The following is a 16768-nucleotide window of genomic DNA, read 5'->3' on the forward strand; positions in this document are numbered from 1 at the left end:
CACTATACTACCCATACTGGGCCACTATACTACCCATACTGGGACTATGAAAACAAATACAGGTAGAAGGCTGCGCATCCCTGACCTGATACTAAAATTGAATGGTTAATCGCTGTGGTGTACACCGCACCTCCTGGACTAAAATTGCACTCCCGCATCCAAACAATGCAATACTGGTTTATGGGTAAAGTTTAGCTTTCATTATAGTTTACATGCAAAATACAATCTACTACTACTACTACTACTACTGCACCAACGTTGAGGTTATTCTCCGAAGCAGATGTCCTACACTATTTAACCTAAGTTAAAATCATATGTCCTTACCCTGGCAGCAGCTGAGCAAAAATGTGTAACTTTCAATATGTACTGCAGAGAATAAAGCCAGCGCTCACCACATGGGCTGCATTTGAATGACTTCTCACCTCATGTGCACCACTTATATAGCTCAAATACACACTCAGCAATTAAACAGATGCAAAACATATGCATAATACTTACCATGCAAACAGGAAAGCACTATGGGAGCTGCTAGCCTGGTAGTTACAAAATTGTGAAAACAAATACAGGTAGAAGGCTGCGCATCCCTGACCTAATACTACAATTGAATGGTTAGGTAGAGAGAGGAAGACTGGAATCCAGCACCAGAGATCTAGAGTTACAGGTCTTGAGCTAGATCAGAACTGTTGTCAACTTGCCTGGGGTGGAGCTACAGCATCTCCAGAAGAGCAATTGCAGCTCACCCAGGTTCTTGTCTCGTCCCAACCCGCCCTTTTGATGTCTTCCAAATGTTATTGGATGTTAAATTAGGAACATCCTTTAAAGGGACTCCGAGCAGTGCAGAAACTATGGAAAGATGCATATCATTTTAAAGCTCTCGTTCACCTCTTTCCAATGATATATAAACCGCCACCCTACGCCTTTTAGTTTTCGCTATTTTCGCGATTGAAATTGCCGCGGCTGCGATTTTGATCGCGAAAATAGAGAAAACTAAAAGGCGTAGGGCGACGATTTAGGGGTCGTCAGAAAGAGAACTTTAAAATGATATCTATCTTTCCATAGTTACATTGTATTACACAGGGCGACTTTTTCTGCTGAATGGAGCTGCTGACTTTGAGAAAAAGTCGCCCTGTGTAATACAATGTAACTATGGAAAGATGGATATCATTTTAAAGCTCTCTTTTTCCTCTTTCCGACGACCCCCTAAATCGTCGCCCTACGCCTTTTTAGTTTTCTCTATTTTCGCGATCAAAATCGCAGCCGCGGCAATTTCAATAGCGAAAATAGCGAAAACTAAAAGGCGTAGGGTGGCGGTTTATATATCATTGGACAGAGGAGAAAGAGAGCTTTAAAATGATATGCATCTTTCCATAGTTTTTGCACTGCTCGGAGTCCCTTTAAAGAAACCTTTTTCTGTGGGTGGTGACTGTCTCCAGACTTACGGCAGCCCCAGACATTTTAAAGTTAAGTCCATACTTTGATAATATTGCAGCAGTTAACTTCTAAAACAAATGGCCAGGTTAGAGAGTATGAAATCGGATGGAGAGGTCACAAATCTGGACTACTATGTTGTACACTCAAGGTCCGCACCCCACCCTTAGACATGTTCCAAGGTTTGGTGGAGCGTGATTTAACTAGGCTTCAAAATAATTTAAGCAATGCTTCTAACTTGTCATCTGGTGAGGGACAGGCTAGTCTAGTCTGATGGACTAGACCATAGTTATACGGAATACGGACAAGGGTGGAGCACTAGTAGTCCTAGATTCTGATACCTATAACAGGAAGCACTCCGCTAAGGGGATACCAATGCGTACCAGGAGCTTACATTGACTTCTACTTTTTATATTGGAACTTTATCTAGGACAGGCTATGGGTGAGTCTGGCCAGCTTTTTAAGGTGACTCTGGTATATATCTATATATATATAAAAAAAAATTTGTCGGACGAGTTTGTGTGGGTCACACTTGACATTAGAATGTTGTACGATTTGTGTTATGATCACGTCTGCAGCTTATACTGCTGGCTGCAGTTTTTGATGTCATTACATGCATTTGTTTACATAGTTTGGTTTGCACTCAAACTAGTTGCTGATTCCATCTGCAGTGGCTCTGCAGTGCTGGCCAGCTCAGGATTGAATAATTACCATTCACCTGTGTGGGAATCTGCATGTCTGCTCCCATTGGATTACCTTAGTATAAAGATCTGCTTCCTGCAGGGCTCCTCGGGCTATCATAGCTTCAGCATAAGCCTGTCTTGCTGCTGCTGCTGCTGCTGCTGCTCTGGCCCCAGACTGTGTTCATAGTTCTAATGTTAATTCATGTGGACTGCACTGATCTCCTGCGTAGGAGTCAGTGGGCCATATGCAATTCACTTTTTTCACCTGAGTTTTCTCCTAGGTGATATTTTTAAACTTGTCAATAAAATGCTTTTTTAGCCACCAGAAAGCAAGAAAATACTCAATTTTTATCTAACTTTTTTTTTCCTTTAACCTCCAGGACAGGTCCACCACGAGAACGACAGGCTCCTCCCAGGAACAGGAAACGTCCAGATAGAGCACTCTATAAAACTTTGTCCAACCCCTTGATCCTCAGTTGACGTTTCCTGTTTCAGGAACAAGGAGTGCTCTGGTCGCTCGCCGGTCCGTCAGACCAGGAGAGTTTGGGACTTGGTTGGCGGCTATGGGTGGACCTGCCTGGAGAGGTTTTGCGGTCCGGAGGGGGAAGAGAGAGTGGAGTTACCTTCCCCATGGCTGTCCTGGCTGCCCGAGTTGCGGCGGATCCGGAGGACACGTGCGGCGTCCATGATTCCCCTTTGGCGGAGGCTAGTGGCGCGCCGGAAGTGACAGGAGGATCATGCGGGCCTCCGGAGGGAAGGCAGCTGATTGCCCTCAGTTGCGGAGTACGTATGACGTACTTCCGCCCTTACGTGATGTCACTTCCGGTCGCGTGGGTGAAGAGACGCCGGAAGCCCGCATGGTTTGCCAGTTTGTGTTCGGAACGGAGCGGGATGGACGCTAAGCAGGAACCAGGAAAGGTAAGCTTGGCGGAGGCTTGGTGACCTTTACGGTATGAGCTATACGCCTAGGCCGCGTCTGTATGGAGGTCTGATATAAGTTTACAGACTTACAGTTTGCATTTAATAGCCTGCTTAGCGTCTGATCTGAGGTTTGTTATAGTAACCTGTATCTATAGGCCGCGTCTGTACGGAGGTCTGGGATAAGATCAGAGGCTTATAGTGTGCATTTAATAGCCTGTTTTACGTCTGATCTGAGGTCTGTTATACTTAAATTGTTGCGGACATACATATATGGAGGTTTTTTATTCCACTTTGGCCAGAGGGCTATATATATATATATATGAATATTATAGCTTGGGCAATTGTTTGATACTATGGGGGAGTAGAGTTATATAGATATATATATATATATATGTAGCGGATGCATTTATATGTATAAATGGCTCTTCATTCCTGCTCTCCTCGGTCAGGGTTACTGTCACTCTTCATTTTTCACCGGGTGATATTCCTTTAAATCAAAATCAGAGGAATGACATTGTGTTTTTGTGTTGTTATTTTAGGGCCCGGAGCCTACTGAGCCAACAAAGCCAAGGAGGCGGTGCCCGCTCTGTGATGCAAAAATGGCCCATAACTACAATAAGCAGTTTTGTCAACCTTGTTTAATGAAACTTATACAGGAGCAATCAGGGGGGTTGAAGGAAGAGTTAATGACAGCCGTAAAGAAGGAAATGGCAGACACCATTAAATCTCTAAAGGAGGTGTTTGCTTCCGCTATTCCCCCAGCAGCAGAGTCAGTAAACCCGGGTACAAGTACAGATATACCGGCCACAGAAACACCTAATACAGAATCTCAGCCTGTAAAACATAAAAGTAAAAGTACAAAGAGAAATATAGTATCTTCCTCTGAAGAGGAAGACATGGAGGGGGAGGAGGAAGATAATGATGATGAGTCAGACTCCTCCGCTAAAAGTTGGGACAGCCAATCTGAGGTTAAGAAAATCTCTAGATTTAGATTTCCAGCTGATGAGACAGAGCAGCTGATAATGGCGATTAACAAAACCTTAAACATTGAATCCAAAAAATCGGAGGAAATATCTATGCATGATAAGTTATATCAAGGAATGGAACCAAAAGAATCATTAACCTTCCCTATACACAGATCCACAAAGAATACCATATTAAGCCAGTGGAAATACCCTGATAGGAAATTGTTCATGTCAAAGGGTTTTATGAAAAGATTTCCATTTACAGAGGAAGATGTCAAAACTTGGGATAGATCTCCCAGGTTAGATGCGGCATTTTCTCAGGTTAATAAAGACAACGAATTGGCCTTTGAAGATCTAGGCTATCTAAAAGATCCGCAGGATAAAAAGGTAGAATTCGCTCTTAAGAAAGCCTGGACAGCAGCAGGAGCAAATTTTAGACCTGCTGCTGCCACAACTTGTGTAGCAAGAGTTCTATCCCTATGGGTTAAGAAAGTAGAGGAGAAAGTTGAAAAGGGAGCCTCTAAGGAGGAGATTTTGGAATCATTAGAAGTGGTCTCTAAGGCCACTGATTATATAACTGATGCAGCAGCTGAGAATATCAGAGTAAATGCCAGAACCTCGGCATTAATTAACACAGCAAGGAGGAATCTGTGGATAAAGAATTGGGAAGGTAGTCAGGCCTCAAAAGCCAGAGTTTGCAATATCTCCTTCAATGGAGAATTACTATTTGGAGAGCAGTTAGACCAAATATTAGAAAGAACTTCTGATAGAAAGAAGGGATTCCCAAAAAAGAAAAAGTTTATACAGAATAAAAGATTCTTTAGGCGAAATAGACAAGACAACAAGGATAAGCCTCAGCAGAGGAGAAGACCTTGGGCCATTAACAGAGAGGGGACGAAAAGGAGTTTTCTTTTTCGGAAACAGGAGGGACAAGAAAAGAAATGACGCCAGAGAAAAAGTTGGGGGGCGTCTGTCGGGATTCTATTCCCAATGGACAAAAATTTCCAAAAGCGATTTCATCCTCAATCTCATAAGTCAGGGGTACAAGATTCAGTTTCAATCCTTCCCTCCAAAGAGATTTATTTCCACGTCCCTTCCAAAAGAAAAGGAGAAAAAGCTAGCGTTAAAAAGCATAGTAAAATCAATGTTAGACGAAAACGTGGTCATTCCGGTTCCCGAAAATCAAATCTCGAACATTCAGGGATTTTATTCAACGGTATTTTTAGTAAGAAAGCCGACGGGGAAATTCAGACTGATTCTAAACCTAAAGGCCCTGAACCCCTTCGTATCTTATCAGAGATTCAGGATGGAATCAATTTACTCTGTGCGAACCTTGTTAACCCAAAATTGTATAATGACAAATATAGATCTGAGGGACGCTTATTGGCACATTCCAATAAGGGGATCATCTCAAAAGTTCCTCAGATTTGCAATAAAAGAAAAAAGAATGATTCAGCATTTTCAATTCAGAGTTCTACCTTTCGGGATATCATCGGCACCGAGGATATTCTCAAAGGTAATGGCGGAGGTGACAAAGTTTTTCCACATGGAAGGGATTCTTGTAATCCCGTACCTAGACGATCTCCTGGTAGTGGCAGAATCATATCAGAAATCAAAAGAAAATACAGAAAGGGTGTTAGAACAATTACAAACCCTCGGATGGATAGTAAACTGGGACAAATCAGTCCTTCAACCAACATCAAAGATCCAGTTTCTGGGAGTCATTATAGATTCAGAGACAGAGAGAATGTATTTGCCAGTCGAAAAGATAGGGAAGTTAAAAGCTATGATACAGGAATTAATAACAAAGCCAGTAATGACGATAAGACAAGTAATGAAAGTTTTGGGATTCCTGACATCAACTGCTCCAGCTATACAGTGGGCAATGATGCATACAAGACACTTACAAAATTGGATGCTAAGAGTTTGGAACAAGACACAGGACAATCTAGAGACACAGGTCATATGTCCACCAGACGTACTGAAGTCCCTGGAGTGGTGGTTATCGGAGAAGATACTCACCGAAGGCAGGATGTGGATCATACCAACAGGGAAGATTATCACGACCGATGCAAGTCTTATAGGTTGGGGTGCACATCTGCAGGGAAGAATGTTACAGGGGCAGTGGCCAAAGTGTGTGAGGATGCAGTCATCCAATTACAGGGAGCTAGCAGCTATACAGAAAGCACTAGAACAGTGTACAGACACTGATGGGTCATCATGTTCAGGTCAGGTCAGACAACACCACAGCGGTAGCATATCTGAATCGGCAAGGGGGTACAAAGTCAACGAAGCTGATGGAACTGGCCATGAACATATTAACAATAGCGGAAAAGAATTTTCTATCATTATCAGCAATACATCTGAAGGGATCATTAAACACGATAGCAGATTTTCTGAGCAGACAAAAAATGTCAAATACAGAGATGGAAATATCAGACAAGATGTTCAGAAGATTGACCACACAGTGGGGTCGACCACGAGTAGATATGTTCGCAACCAAGCAAAACACAAAATGCAGAAGATTCTACTCCCTGAATCCAAGCGAAGGAGCCGAAGCGGTAGATGCGCTAAGTCAGAACTGGATATTCGACAAGGGGTACGCATTTCCACCAATACAGCTAGTGCCACGAGTATTACACAAGTTATCAAGGACCAAGACAGTAGTAATTATGGTAGTCCCGGATTGGCCAGCAAGAAGTTGGTATCCACTACTACTAAAGATGAGGCTGGAGGGTCCAATAAGGATTCCGGACAAGGAAGTACTAGCTCAGGGATCAAGAAGAACTGGAAGCTCTATTCCAAATCTAAGCCTGTCAGCCTGGCTTTTGAGAGGTCCCCTTTAAGGAAAAAAGGAGTATCAGAAAGGGTTATTAGTACTCTATTGGATTGTAGGAAGAAAGTTACAAGGAAAATTTACCTCAAATATTGGAAAACCTTTAATATGTGGCAGGAAGAGTCAGGGTTCAAGGGTGATTTAGTGCCAACCATTTTAGAGTTTCTACAGGACTGGGTAGAAAAGAATATTTCGTTAAGTACTTTAAAGGTACAGGTAGCAGCAATATCTACCTTTATGGATGAGAGGTTAGCAAGGGACCCCCTTATCATCCAATTTTTTAAGTCAGTGGAGAGAAAGAAACCTATGTTAAAGAAAAAAGTTCACAGTTGGGATTTATCCTTAGTTTTAAAGGTATTAAAGAAAGAACCCTTTGAGCCCATAGCAGATATTTCCTTCAGACTATTGACAATGAAGACAGTATTTCTTATAGCTATTACATCGGCTAGACGGGTAAGCGAATTAGAAGCCCTATGTTGTGATGAACCGTTTTGTATAATACTTAGAGATGAAGTGATACTGAAGACATGTGATGAATTTCTCCCGAAAAGTTACTACAAAATTTCACAGATCCCAGGACATTGTGCTACCATCATTTAAAGAGGAACAAACATTGGATGTAAGAAGATGCCTTATGTGTTATTTAGAGAGGGTAGCAGAATTTAGAAACTCTAGAGCTTTGCTAATTAACACGTCAGGAGCTACAAGAGGTAGTAAAATGTCAAAGAGATCTATAGCTAGATGGATAAAATTATGTATAGAGGAAGCCTATAGGATTACAGGGAATACGGTAGTAGATACAATCAGAGCCCATTCAGCTAGGGCAGCTGCCACCTCATGGGCTTACAGAGCGGGTGCTACGCCAGAAGAGATCTGCAGGGCAGCCACATGGTCAAGTTTAAGCACCTTCTCTAGACACTACAGAATAGATCTGATGTCTGCAAGACAGCAATCATTTGGAAAGAAAGTTCTGCAGGCAGTCAGCCCACCCTAAATTGGTAAGATTCTTGCTCATCTTCTCGTGGTGGACCTGTCCTGGAGGTTAAAGGAAAAACCAATGTTAGTTACCTGGTAACATCCTTTTTAGTAACCTCCAGGACAGGTCCGTAACCCACCCGATATCAATTATATGTATATATGATGATGTGATAGTATATGTATATGCAGTATGAATATTAAAACCCCTTTTTTGTTTAGGAACAGTACTTGAAATTGACTGAGGATCAAGGGGTTGGACAAAGTTTTATAGAGTGCTCTATCTGGACGTTTCCTGTTCCTGGGAGGAGCCTGTCGTTCTCGTGGTGGACCTGTCCTGGAGGTTACTAAAAAGGATGTTACCAGGTAACTAACATTGGTTTTCACCTACTTTTTGGTACTTTTTTGCTGAAAAAGTGCTGGAAAACTTTTTGAAATTGAAGATGAAAAATTATCTCCCAGGAGAAAACTTAGGTGAAAAAGTGAATTGCATATGGCCCAGTGAGTCCTAGTTCTGTTCTGTTTATCAGTAATTGTTACTTTGCTAGTCTTGCATCATATATTGGTTCATCGCCAATATATACGCATGCTAGCGTGTTTGTTATTTTCCTTGTATTGGTGCTACGTTGACATATCAGTGTTGCTAAAATATACGTACTCGAACTGTTTATATCCTGTGTTCAGTCAGTCAGTTTCCAGCATGTTTTGGTAGGTTGCGCGTATCGTGATCACCCGTGCTTAGCTAGTTCAGTCCTGTTCCTGTTACCTTGCGTGGATTGTGCTCACTTCTGCATAGAAGTAGCGAATCCTTCCTAGTCCTGCTCCAGTTCTTAGTGTTCCTTGCTTATGTCATATATCGGTTTATCGCCGATATATACATATGTCAGTGTAACGATCGGTGAAGCACAGAGAGGATCTGATTACCGGTGATCTGCAGTATCACTGGGAATACAGATCTATACCAGATTATAAGTGATCTGCAGTATCACCGATAATCCGCATAGTCCCCAACCGTCCCGTTTTCGTCGGGATTCTCCCGATTTTGGGGGGCTCTCCCGCTATCCCGGTAAGAGCCCCCCAAGTCCCGGGCGGCTGTCGGTATTGACAGCCGCCTGTAGCAGGAGGAGAGCAGCGCAGTGGAGGAAGAGCGGTGGGCAGCGGCGGAGAAGGGGGCCATCCCCCCCCCCCTTCTCTCACCTTAGGTGCTCTGCCTCCCTCGCTGTCTCCTCCGATCAGGATCTGTGTGTGCGGGAGCGTTTGGCAGCAGGCGGGACTTACCTTCCGTGTCGCTCCATGTGCCGGCCGGAAGTTCTGGTGCCGCAGCCGCTGCTCTGGTCTGCATCAGACCAGAGTAGTGGCAACTCATCCTGCGCCGGCGACGAGACGGAGGAGACACGGAAGGTAAGTTCCGCCCCTCTGCCAGCCACCGCACACACAGATCGGAGGAGACAGCGAGGGAGGGAGAGGACCCTAAGGTGAGCGAAGGGGGGGAGATGGCCCCCTTCTTCACCGCTCTCCCTCTTCTCTGCGCTGCTCCCCTCCTGGGGAAGGGGGGGGGGGAGACACCTGCCTACATATACACCCTGGCTACATATACTGGGCCCATATACACCCTGGCTACATATACTGGGGACACATACATCCCTGGCTACATATACACCCTGGCTACATATACTGGGCCCATATACACCCTGGCTACATATACTGGGCCCATATACACCCTGGCTACATATACTGGGGACATATACCCCCTGGCTACATATACTGGGGACACATACATACATCCCTGGCTACATATACTGGGGACACATACATACATCCCTGGCTACATATACTGGGGACACATACATCCCTGGCTACATATACTGGGCCCATATACATCCCTGGCTACATATACTGGGCCCATATACATCCCTGGCTACATATACTGGGCCCATATACATCCCTGGCTACATATACTGGGCCCATATACATCCCTGGCTACATATACTGGGCCCATATACATCCCTGGCTACATATACTGGGCCCATATACATCCCTGGCTACATATACTGGGCCCATATACATCCCTGGCTACATATACTGGGCCCATATACATCCCTGGCTACATATACTGGGCCCATATACATCCCTGGCTACATATACTGGGCCCATATACATCCCTGGCTACATATACTGGGCCCATATACATCCCTGGCTACATATACTGGGCCCATATACATCCCTGGCTACATATACTGGGCCCATATACATCCCTGGCTACATATACTGGGCCCATCTGGCTGTTTGTCATTATGTGCAGTTACTGGTGAAAAGCTGTCTCTTATTATGTGCAAAAAATATATGGGCATCAATATTAAAAAAAAAAAAAAAATCTTCAAAAAACTTTATGGTAGGCGTGACTTGGGGGTGTGGTTAGGGGTGTGGCCTGTGTCCCGATTTCTAATTTTGAAATGTTGAGAGGTATGAATCCGATATACCAGCTAACCTCTGTTCACCTGAGTAGAGAGTAGTGTTTGGTGTAACAGTAACACTAGGAGGACTAGGCCTCAGTGCAGTGAGGAGTACTGCACGGATTCCTTCCGAAGACCTGAACTCTCCAAGGCGGAAGGAGTCAGACTGAGAGTCGGAAGGATTGTCTGAAAGTGACACTCTGGAGGAAGTGTCACTTAACAGGACGGGGACCGCCTCCAATCGTAAGGTCGGTTCTCGAGGTCGGACGAGCCAGGTCGTAACCACACGGACAGATAAAGTACAGATTCAGAAGGCAGAGGCGGAGTCTAGGTACAGGCAGGGTTCGGCAACAAGGTATCAGAAATATTGAGGTACAAGATCAGGAGGCAGAGCAGAGTCTAAGGACGAGCCGGGGTTCGGCAACAGAGTATCAGAGTGGCAAGGTACAAGGTCAGAGTTCAGGAGGATAGTCAGGCAGGCAAAGGGTCATAACAGATAATCACAATCAAACTAGTACTTTAAGCTATCAACAGAATCTAGCTAAGTGTAGGATTACAGCTCCAGCTGGTCCCGGCACACTTAAGGATCTGACTAAGGGTCTGCGTGCTCCCACGTTGTGATCGCAACACCAGACAACCAGCAACTGAACATCCTGCAGTATATATACACATAAGGACTGCCCAGCACCTCCCATAGTGCTGGACCAATGAAAGGTGAAGCCAGTGTCAGCTGACCAGCCTGGTCAGCTGACTCACTTCTGGCTGTCATATAATCCCTGCCTGAGAGCGCGCGTGCGCGTCACTCTAAACCTAGAGGGACTATGTGTCCCAGCCACACCAGCACCGCTCTGCGGTGCCTCTGCAATGGGGCCATGCACACTAACCGCCGCGTCCAACGCGGCGGTTTCTCCGCGCTCCGCCATGCCCTGCACGGGGACAGCCGCCTCAGACTTGAGTGGAGGCGGCTGCCTCTCCGTGCTCTGCTACGCCATGCGTGGAAAGAGCCGCCTGCCGCTGACTCATGGCGGCGGCTCTTTCGCGTTTCTTGTCAGTCAGTCGTTTGTAGTTTCATTGATAGCTGTAATCGTAATACGCTAGGAAATCATACCTGTTGGATATTTGTGTGCATTATGTCTGCCTTCTTTGACTCTATTTCCCGACTATCCTGTCCTTGTGAGGCACGCCACCGCTGCAATCGCATTGACTGCCTCATTCCAGTCTGTCTTGTTATGGACGCTTGCTGTCACTTCAGCAGTGATTAGTCCAGCAAGCGTTCTCTGTTACCTGTCCTGATCTTCTGAGTTCTGGTTTTTGCGCTCAGGGCTATCTTGCGCTGAGCCACTATAGTGAAAGGTTTATTTGTGGCTGTTCGGATCTACGCCTGCTCTGTGCGCCACATCTCCTGTTGGAGTCAGTCCTCTCCTTCACTAAACTGGGGATATCCTGGTTCCTTGTGCTAGCGTGTGTACCTCCTTCACGTCAGGATATACACCACGTGCTGACCGTGGAGAATATACCACCAAGCGTAACAATTTGATCCCACACAGACTCGCTCTTGCTGCCATTCAGTATAATGTGTTCTTGTTGTTCCACAATAACAAACTTATACATTGAGGATCTGCTTAGCCTGGTGAGGCTACAGGGTTTTGTTACATATCTAAACGAGCACTATCTGAATTGATCCTTTACCCTGTCCTATGACCCTAAGGAGATCACATTTTAAGATCTAACTTGAACTGTTGATGTAGAAGAATCCAATTATCTCCAGGACATATCAGAAAAACGGTGTTTTGGGGATTTCAGTTTTTGTTTTGTGTAGGCTACTAGCGGCCATTCACGGCACACTATTAAATCTGTTTTGGTGCTCTATCCCTGCACACAGGGATCGCTCAACAGATGATTCCCTGAGGCAGTTCTCCCTTTTGGAGACCAGACTCTGAAGGGTTACCCCTCCTGGTCTTTAAAATGTGCAAAAAATATAGACACAAACCATTTTTTGCATACAAATAGAAGGTATCCCTGGAGAAAGCTAGAAAAGAACAAATCTGATACAAATTATACAATTACTAGTTGACCCAAGCCCATTTAAAAAACGGGCTCTAGGTCTGTTGCATGCGTGCGCACCCGCTGATCGTGCACGCGCACACACGCCGCCCCGGCTCACTGGCCCCGTCCTGTCTGAGTCCGTGCTGCGCACATGCGCAGTAGCCAAAAAAGCATGGCCCCAGCTACACAGACAGGCACACACAGGAACATAAGGGTTTTATTATAGAGGATGAGCAGTTCAGGATAACATGCAAATGGAGGAGGAAGAAGAAAAAGCCCAGGTATTCCCAGTAGGCAGATCAAAAGCCTCATAAAATTCAATACAAAATACTAGAGCCAAAGTCTGACCCTTGAAGTCCAGGTCAAAAGGCACAGCATGGGCAGTGTGCGCAGCCAGTCTCTAGGCTCCGCCCACCACTGGTCAGAAGGCACAGCAGGGGCAGTGTGTGCATCCAGTCTCTAGGCTCCGCCTACCACTGGTCAGAAGGCACAGCAGGGGCGGTGCATGCAGCCAGTCTCTAGGCCCCACCAATCACTACTATGTGGCTTGGGAGCTATATTTAACTGTGGGATGCTCTAAGCTTTTGGGTAATGCAATATAAGAAGTCTGAGCTAGGAATTTGAGGCATGTGTAATTAAAAACCTCTCTCCATTTCTTCTACAGATTGCCCCGGCATGCTGGATCTGAAGGGCAAAGCCAAGTGGGAAGCATGGAACCTAAAAAAAGGTAAGCGGGCGATGCATGCATCCCTGTGGATAAACATGACCACCTATGCCACAGGTGTCAAACTCCAGGCCAGATCCATGCCAGTGTTTAGGATGGACCGAGAAAGCAAGGAATGTGTTCTACCTGATGGACCACACCTTTCCTGATTCAGACCCATCAATTTATTTGAGCGGTGTCAAAAATGAGGACCTCGGCCCTCCAAGGACTGGTTTGACATCCCTGGCCTATGCCAAGTGACGTGTGGTACAGGCACGCTCTTACACGGCCTTTACAAAGAAAAATGTTTGTTTTTCAGGCATGTCTAAGGAAGATGCGATGAGTGCCTATGTGTCCAAAGCCCATGATATGATAGAAAAGTATGGCCTGTGATGACATCATGTGACCTGTTAGCGCTCTGTGCTGTGGAGATAACACTTGTGACTGATGGATCTAAGCACTCCTTCTAATAACACTGCACCAGCTGTAGACTCTGTGGTATTTCAGGTACAACTAACATAGCAGTGCCCAGTAACAGGGAATCCTCATCGTCTGCACTCCTTCTGCGTCAGATTATTAAACTTTTATAAAATGATCATTGCTGACTCATCTCTTTTCAGTGATGTGCGCATGTGATAATGTTTGGGCATTTGTTTCAGGTGGTTAAAGGACACCTGAGGTGAGAGGGATACGGAGGCCGACCTATTTCCTTTTAAACAATGCAGATTGCCCGGACTGTTTCACGGAGTCTGTTTCTAACATTGTTAGCCATAGACCCTGATCAAGCATGCAGATCCGATATTTCTGACTGGATTAGCGGCATGCTTGCTTCAGGTGTGATTCAAACACTACTGCAGCCAAAGATCAGGACTGCCAGGGAACTGGCCTTGTTTAAAAGGAAATATGGCAGCCACCATTATTCCCCCTCAGTTCAAGTATACTTTAAGGTGAAGATACTGTATGCATTGCAGAACACTTGGAGGAGGCACCAGAAATATGGACACCTTAGATACAGACTAGTTAAAGAGAACCTGAGGTGTGTTTAAAGAATGTTATCTGCATACAGAGGCTGGATCTGCCTATACAGCCCAGCCTCTGTTACTATCCCAAACCCCACTAAGGTCCCCCTGCACTCTGCAATCCCTCATAAATCACAGCCGTGTTGTGAGGCTGTGTTTACATCTGTAGTGTCAGTCTCAGCTGCTCCCCCGCCTCCTGCATAGCTCCGGTCCCTGCCCCTGTCCCTTCCCTCCAATCAGCAGGGAGGGAAGGGATGCAGGCGGGGACTGGAGTTCTGCAGGAGGCGGGGAGAGCAGCAGACTGACACGATAGAGATAAACACAGCCAGCTCTGACAAGCTGTTTGTCAGCAGCGTGGCTGTGATTTATGAGGGATTGCAGAGTGCAGGGGGACCTTAGGGGGGTTTGGGATAGCAACAGAGGCTGGGCTGTATAGGCAGATCCAGAATCTGTATGCAGATAATATTCTTCAAACCCACCTCGGGTTCTCTTTAAATATCGGTAAAATTACTAATCTATTATTGGCCAGTGGTAATTCTGGTGGTAAACACAACTCTATTCTTAAATGAACTTAAATGAAATGAACTCCATCTTCCAATGCCTAACAACTCCTGAACAAACCCCCACCCCCCTCCCAGATGCTTAGGCCTAACTGACCCACCGATGCCTATCTTCACCAATAAAATAGGACTGTGGGCAATTAGCTGCCTCCACCACCCGAAGGATTAGGTAATTTTTTTTTTTTATGCAAATATATGCCGCTTGAAAATGGACCAAACAATTTAAACCTGGGTGGGACTTGATTGGTCCATTTTAAAGCTGCATAAAAGTTCACATAATTCTGCATGAACTTGGAAATATTTGCATCTCGCTGATCATCCCTAGTCGTGACATCACTGTCATGACCGTTTCTACCCTTAAATTGGCACCCTTAAATTCTCCGTCTGTCTTCTTCCTGGAAGCGTGCGATCACGCTTCCAGGACATTTTCACTGTAGCCATCTTGTGGCCAAATAGTACAACTACACACATCCATTTTTTTAATAAATACATTTTTTTTACATTTAAAATTAGCTGTTTACTCATTTGACATGCATATTTAAAAAATTCAGACTCTTAGTTAACTATTGGTTTTTGTTTTTAATTGTAGTATATTAATATAATTTTTAAAATGATGAGCTTGTAAATAGTGATGGACGCAAATTGAAAAATGGACCTTTTATTTCCAAATAAAATATCGGCGCCCTACATTGTGATAGGGACATAATTTAAATAGTGTAATAAGCGGGACAAATGGGCAAATAAAATACATGGGTTTTAATTAAGGTAGCATGTATTAATTTCAAACTATAATGGCCAAAAACTGAGTAATTTTTTTTCCCATTTATTTCTTAATATTCCTGTTAAACTGCTGCTATCAGTCTAATGATCGTTTGTACGCATGCCAAACTGTTGTCCAAACGACCGGTTTGAACGACAAGTCGTTCAGCAATATCAGACGTGTGTATGTAACTTTTTAAAATGGCATAAGTGTGTATAGCCGGTCTGTGTGTGATATCCTATTCAGGTTTTCTTTCACATTCTACTGGAAATCACAAACCCTGGTTCGCACGACAGCCGGGGGCCCCAGTTTCTGTCACTGGCTGGGGCCCCCAAACCACCATGCGATACAGAGGGAAGTGCAGGCAGGCCCTGGACCTCTCACCCTCAGGGAATTCCACACCACTGCCTCTGAACTGAATGCTAACTGCAAAACACACAATTTGCTCACTCCCAGCTAAAGCCCTTTCCTACCTTTTTTATTTGGTCAGCGGGTGCCAGTCAGCCAATCAGGTGTACTGTCAAACACCCTTTACCTGCCATACCAAATCTAGCAGGAATTGCATATATTAGCATTCAGGTGGGAGGCTTCGGTTGGACGTAATCTTAGATTACATCGCTTACAGGGACGCCCTGTGTAGGCACATGTCCCACACGGTCCCCTCCCTAACCACTCACCTGTCAACCACATCCTGGAAGCTGCAAAAAAAGAAATTTAAAATCACAAGCACTGGTTCGCACGGAGACTGGGGCCCCCGGCTGTCGTGCAAACCATTGTTTTGTGATTTTTAAATTTATTTTTTCCAGCTACCAGGATGCGGTTGACAGGTGAGTGGTTAGGGAGGGGACCGTGTGGTAGATGTGCTTACACGGGGTGTCCCTGTAAAAGATGTAATCTAAGATTACGTCCAATCGAAGCCTCCCACCTGAATGCTAATTTATGTAATTCCTGCTAGATTTGGTATGGCAGGCATAGGGTGTATGACAGTACAACTGATTGGCTGACTGGCACCTGCTCACCCAGCTAAAGCACTTTCCTACCTTTTTTTATTTGGAGTGAGCAAATTGTGTTTTACATTGTACTGGCATCAGTACACAAGTCTCTGTAGAACTGTCACTAGTTTCTCAGGGTTGCCATGGATATAGGCCTCATTAGACTAGGCCTCTGTGGAGGGACCTCTACCTAGGAAACAAGAGCTCGTTTCCAGGGGTGTAAATCCACATCTGTCTAATCATGTATCCTGGAAATCTGCTGTTACCAGAGCAACCCTGTGCTCCATATTTAAAGAACCACTGTCTCGCAAATCATAAAATGTAAACATATACAAATACGAACTACATTTCTTTAAGAGTAAAATGAGCCATAAATTACTTTTCTCCTATGTTGCTGTCACTTACAGTAGGTAGTAGAAATCTGACA

General features: G+C 44.8%; 2 protein-coding genes across 3 annotated transcripts in view; both read left to right on the top strand.

Annotated features, from left to right (window-relative positions):
* ACBD7 (acyl-CoA binding domain containing 7) overlaps positions 1-13606 on the top strand; it is a 49872-nt gene extending 36266 nt beyond the window's left edge. For both annotated transcript variants that reach the window (XM_068235508.1, XM_068235509.1), the window contains exons 3-4: positions 12972-13034; positions 13330-13606. In XM_068235508.1, coding sequence (XP_068091609.1) covers positions 12972-13034; positions 13330-13403 — 137 coding nt within the window. In that variant the 3' untranslated portion in view covers positions 13404-13606. The remainder of the gene's footprint in view (positions 1-12971; positions 13035-13329) is intronic.
* Positions 5142-8131, top strand: LOC137519589 (uncharacterized). The gene is made up of 2 exons (XM_068238566.1): positions 5142-7831; positions 8031-8131. The coding sequence occupies exon 1, from the start codon at positions 5142-5144 to the stop codon at positions 7431-7433; it is 2292 nt and encodes a 763-aa protein (XP_068094667.1). The 3' UTR covers positions 7434-7831; positions 8031-8131.
* Positions 13607-16768: the final 3162 nt, after the last annotated feature.

The sequence above is a fragment of the Hyperolius riggenbachi genome, chromosome 5 (assembly GCF_040937935.1).
Source record: "Hyperolius riggenbachi isolate aHypRig1 chromosome 5, aHypRig1.pri, whole genome shotgun sequence".
Classification (NCBI taxonomy): domain Eukaryota; kingdom Metazoa; phylum Chordata; class Amphibia; order Anura; family Hyperoliidae; genus Hyperolius; species Hyperolius riggenbachi.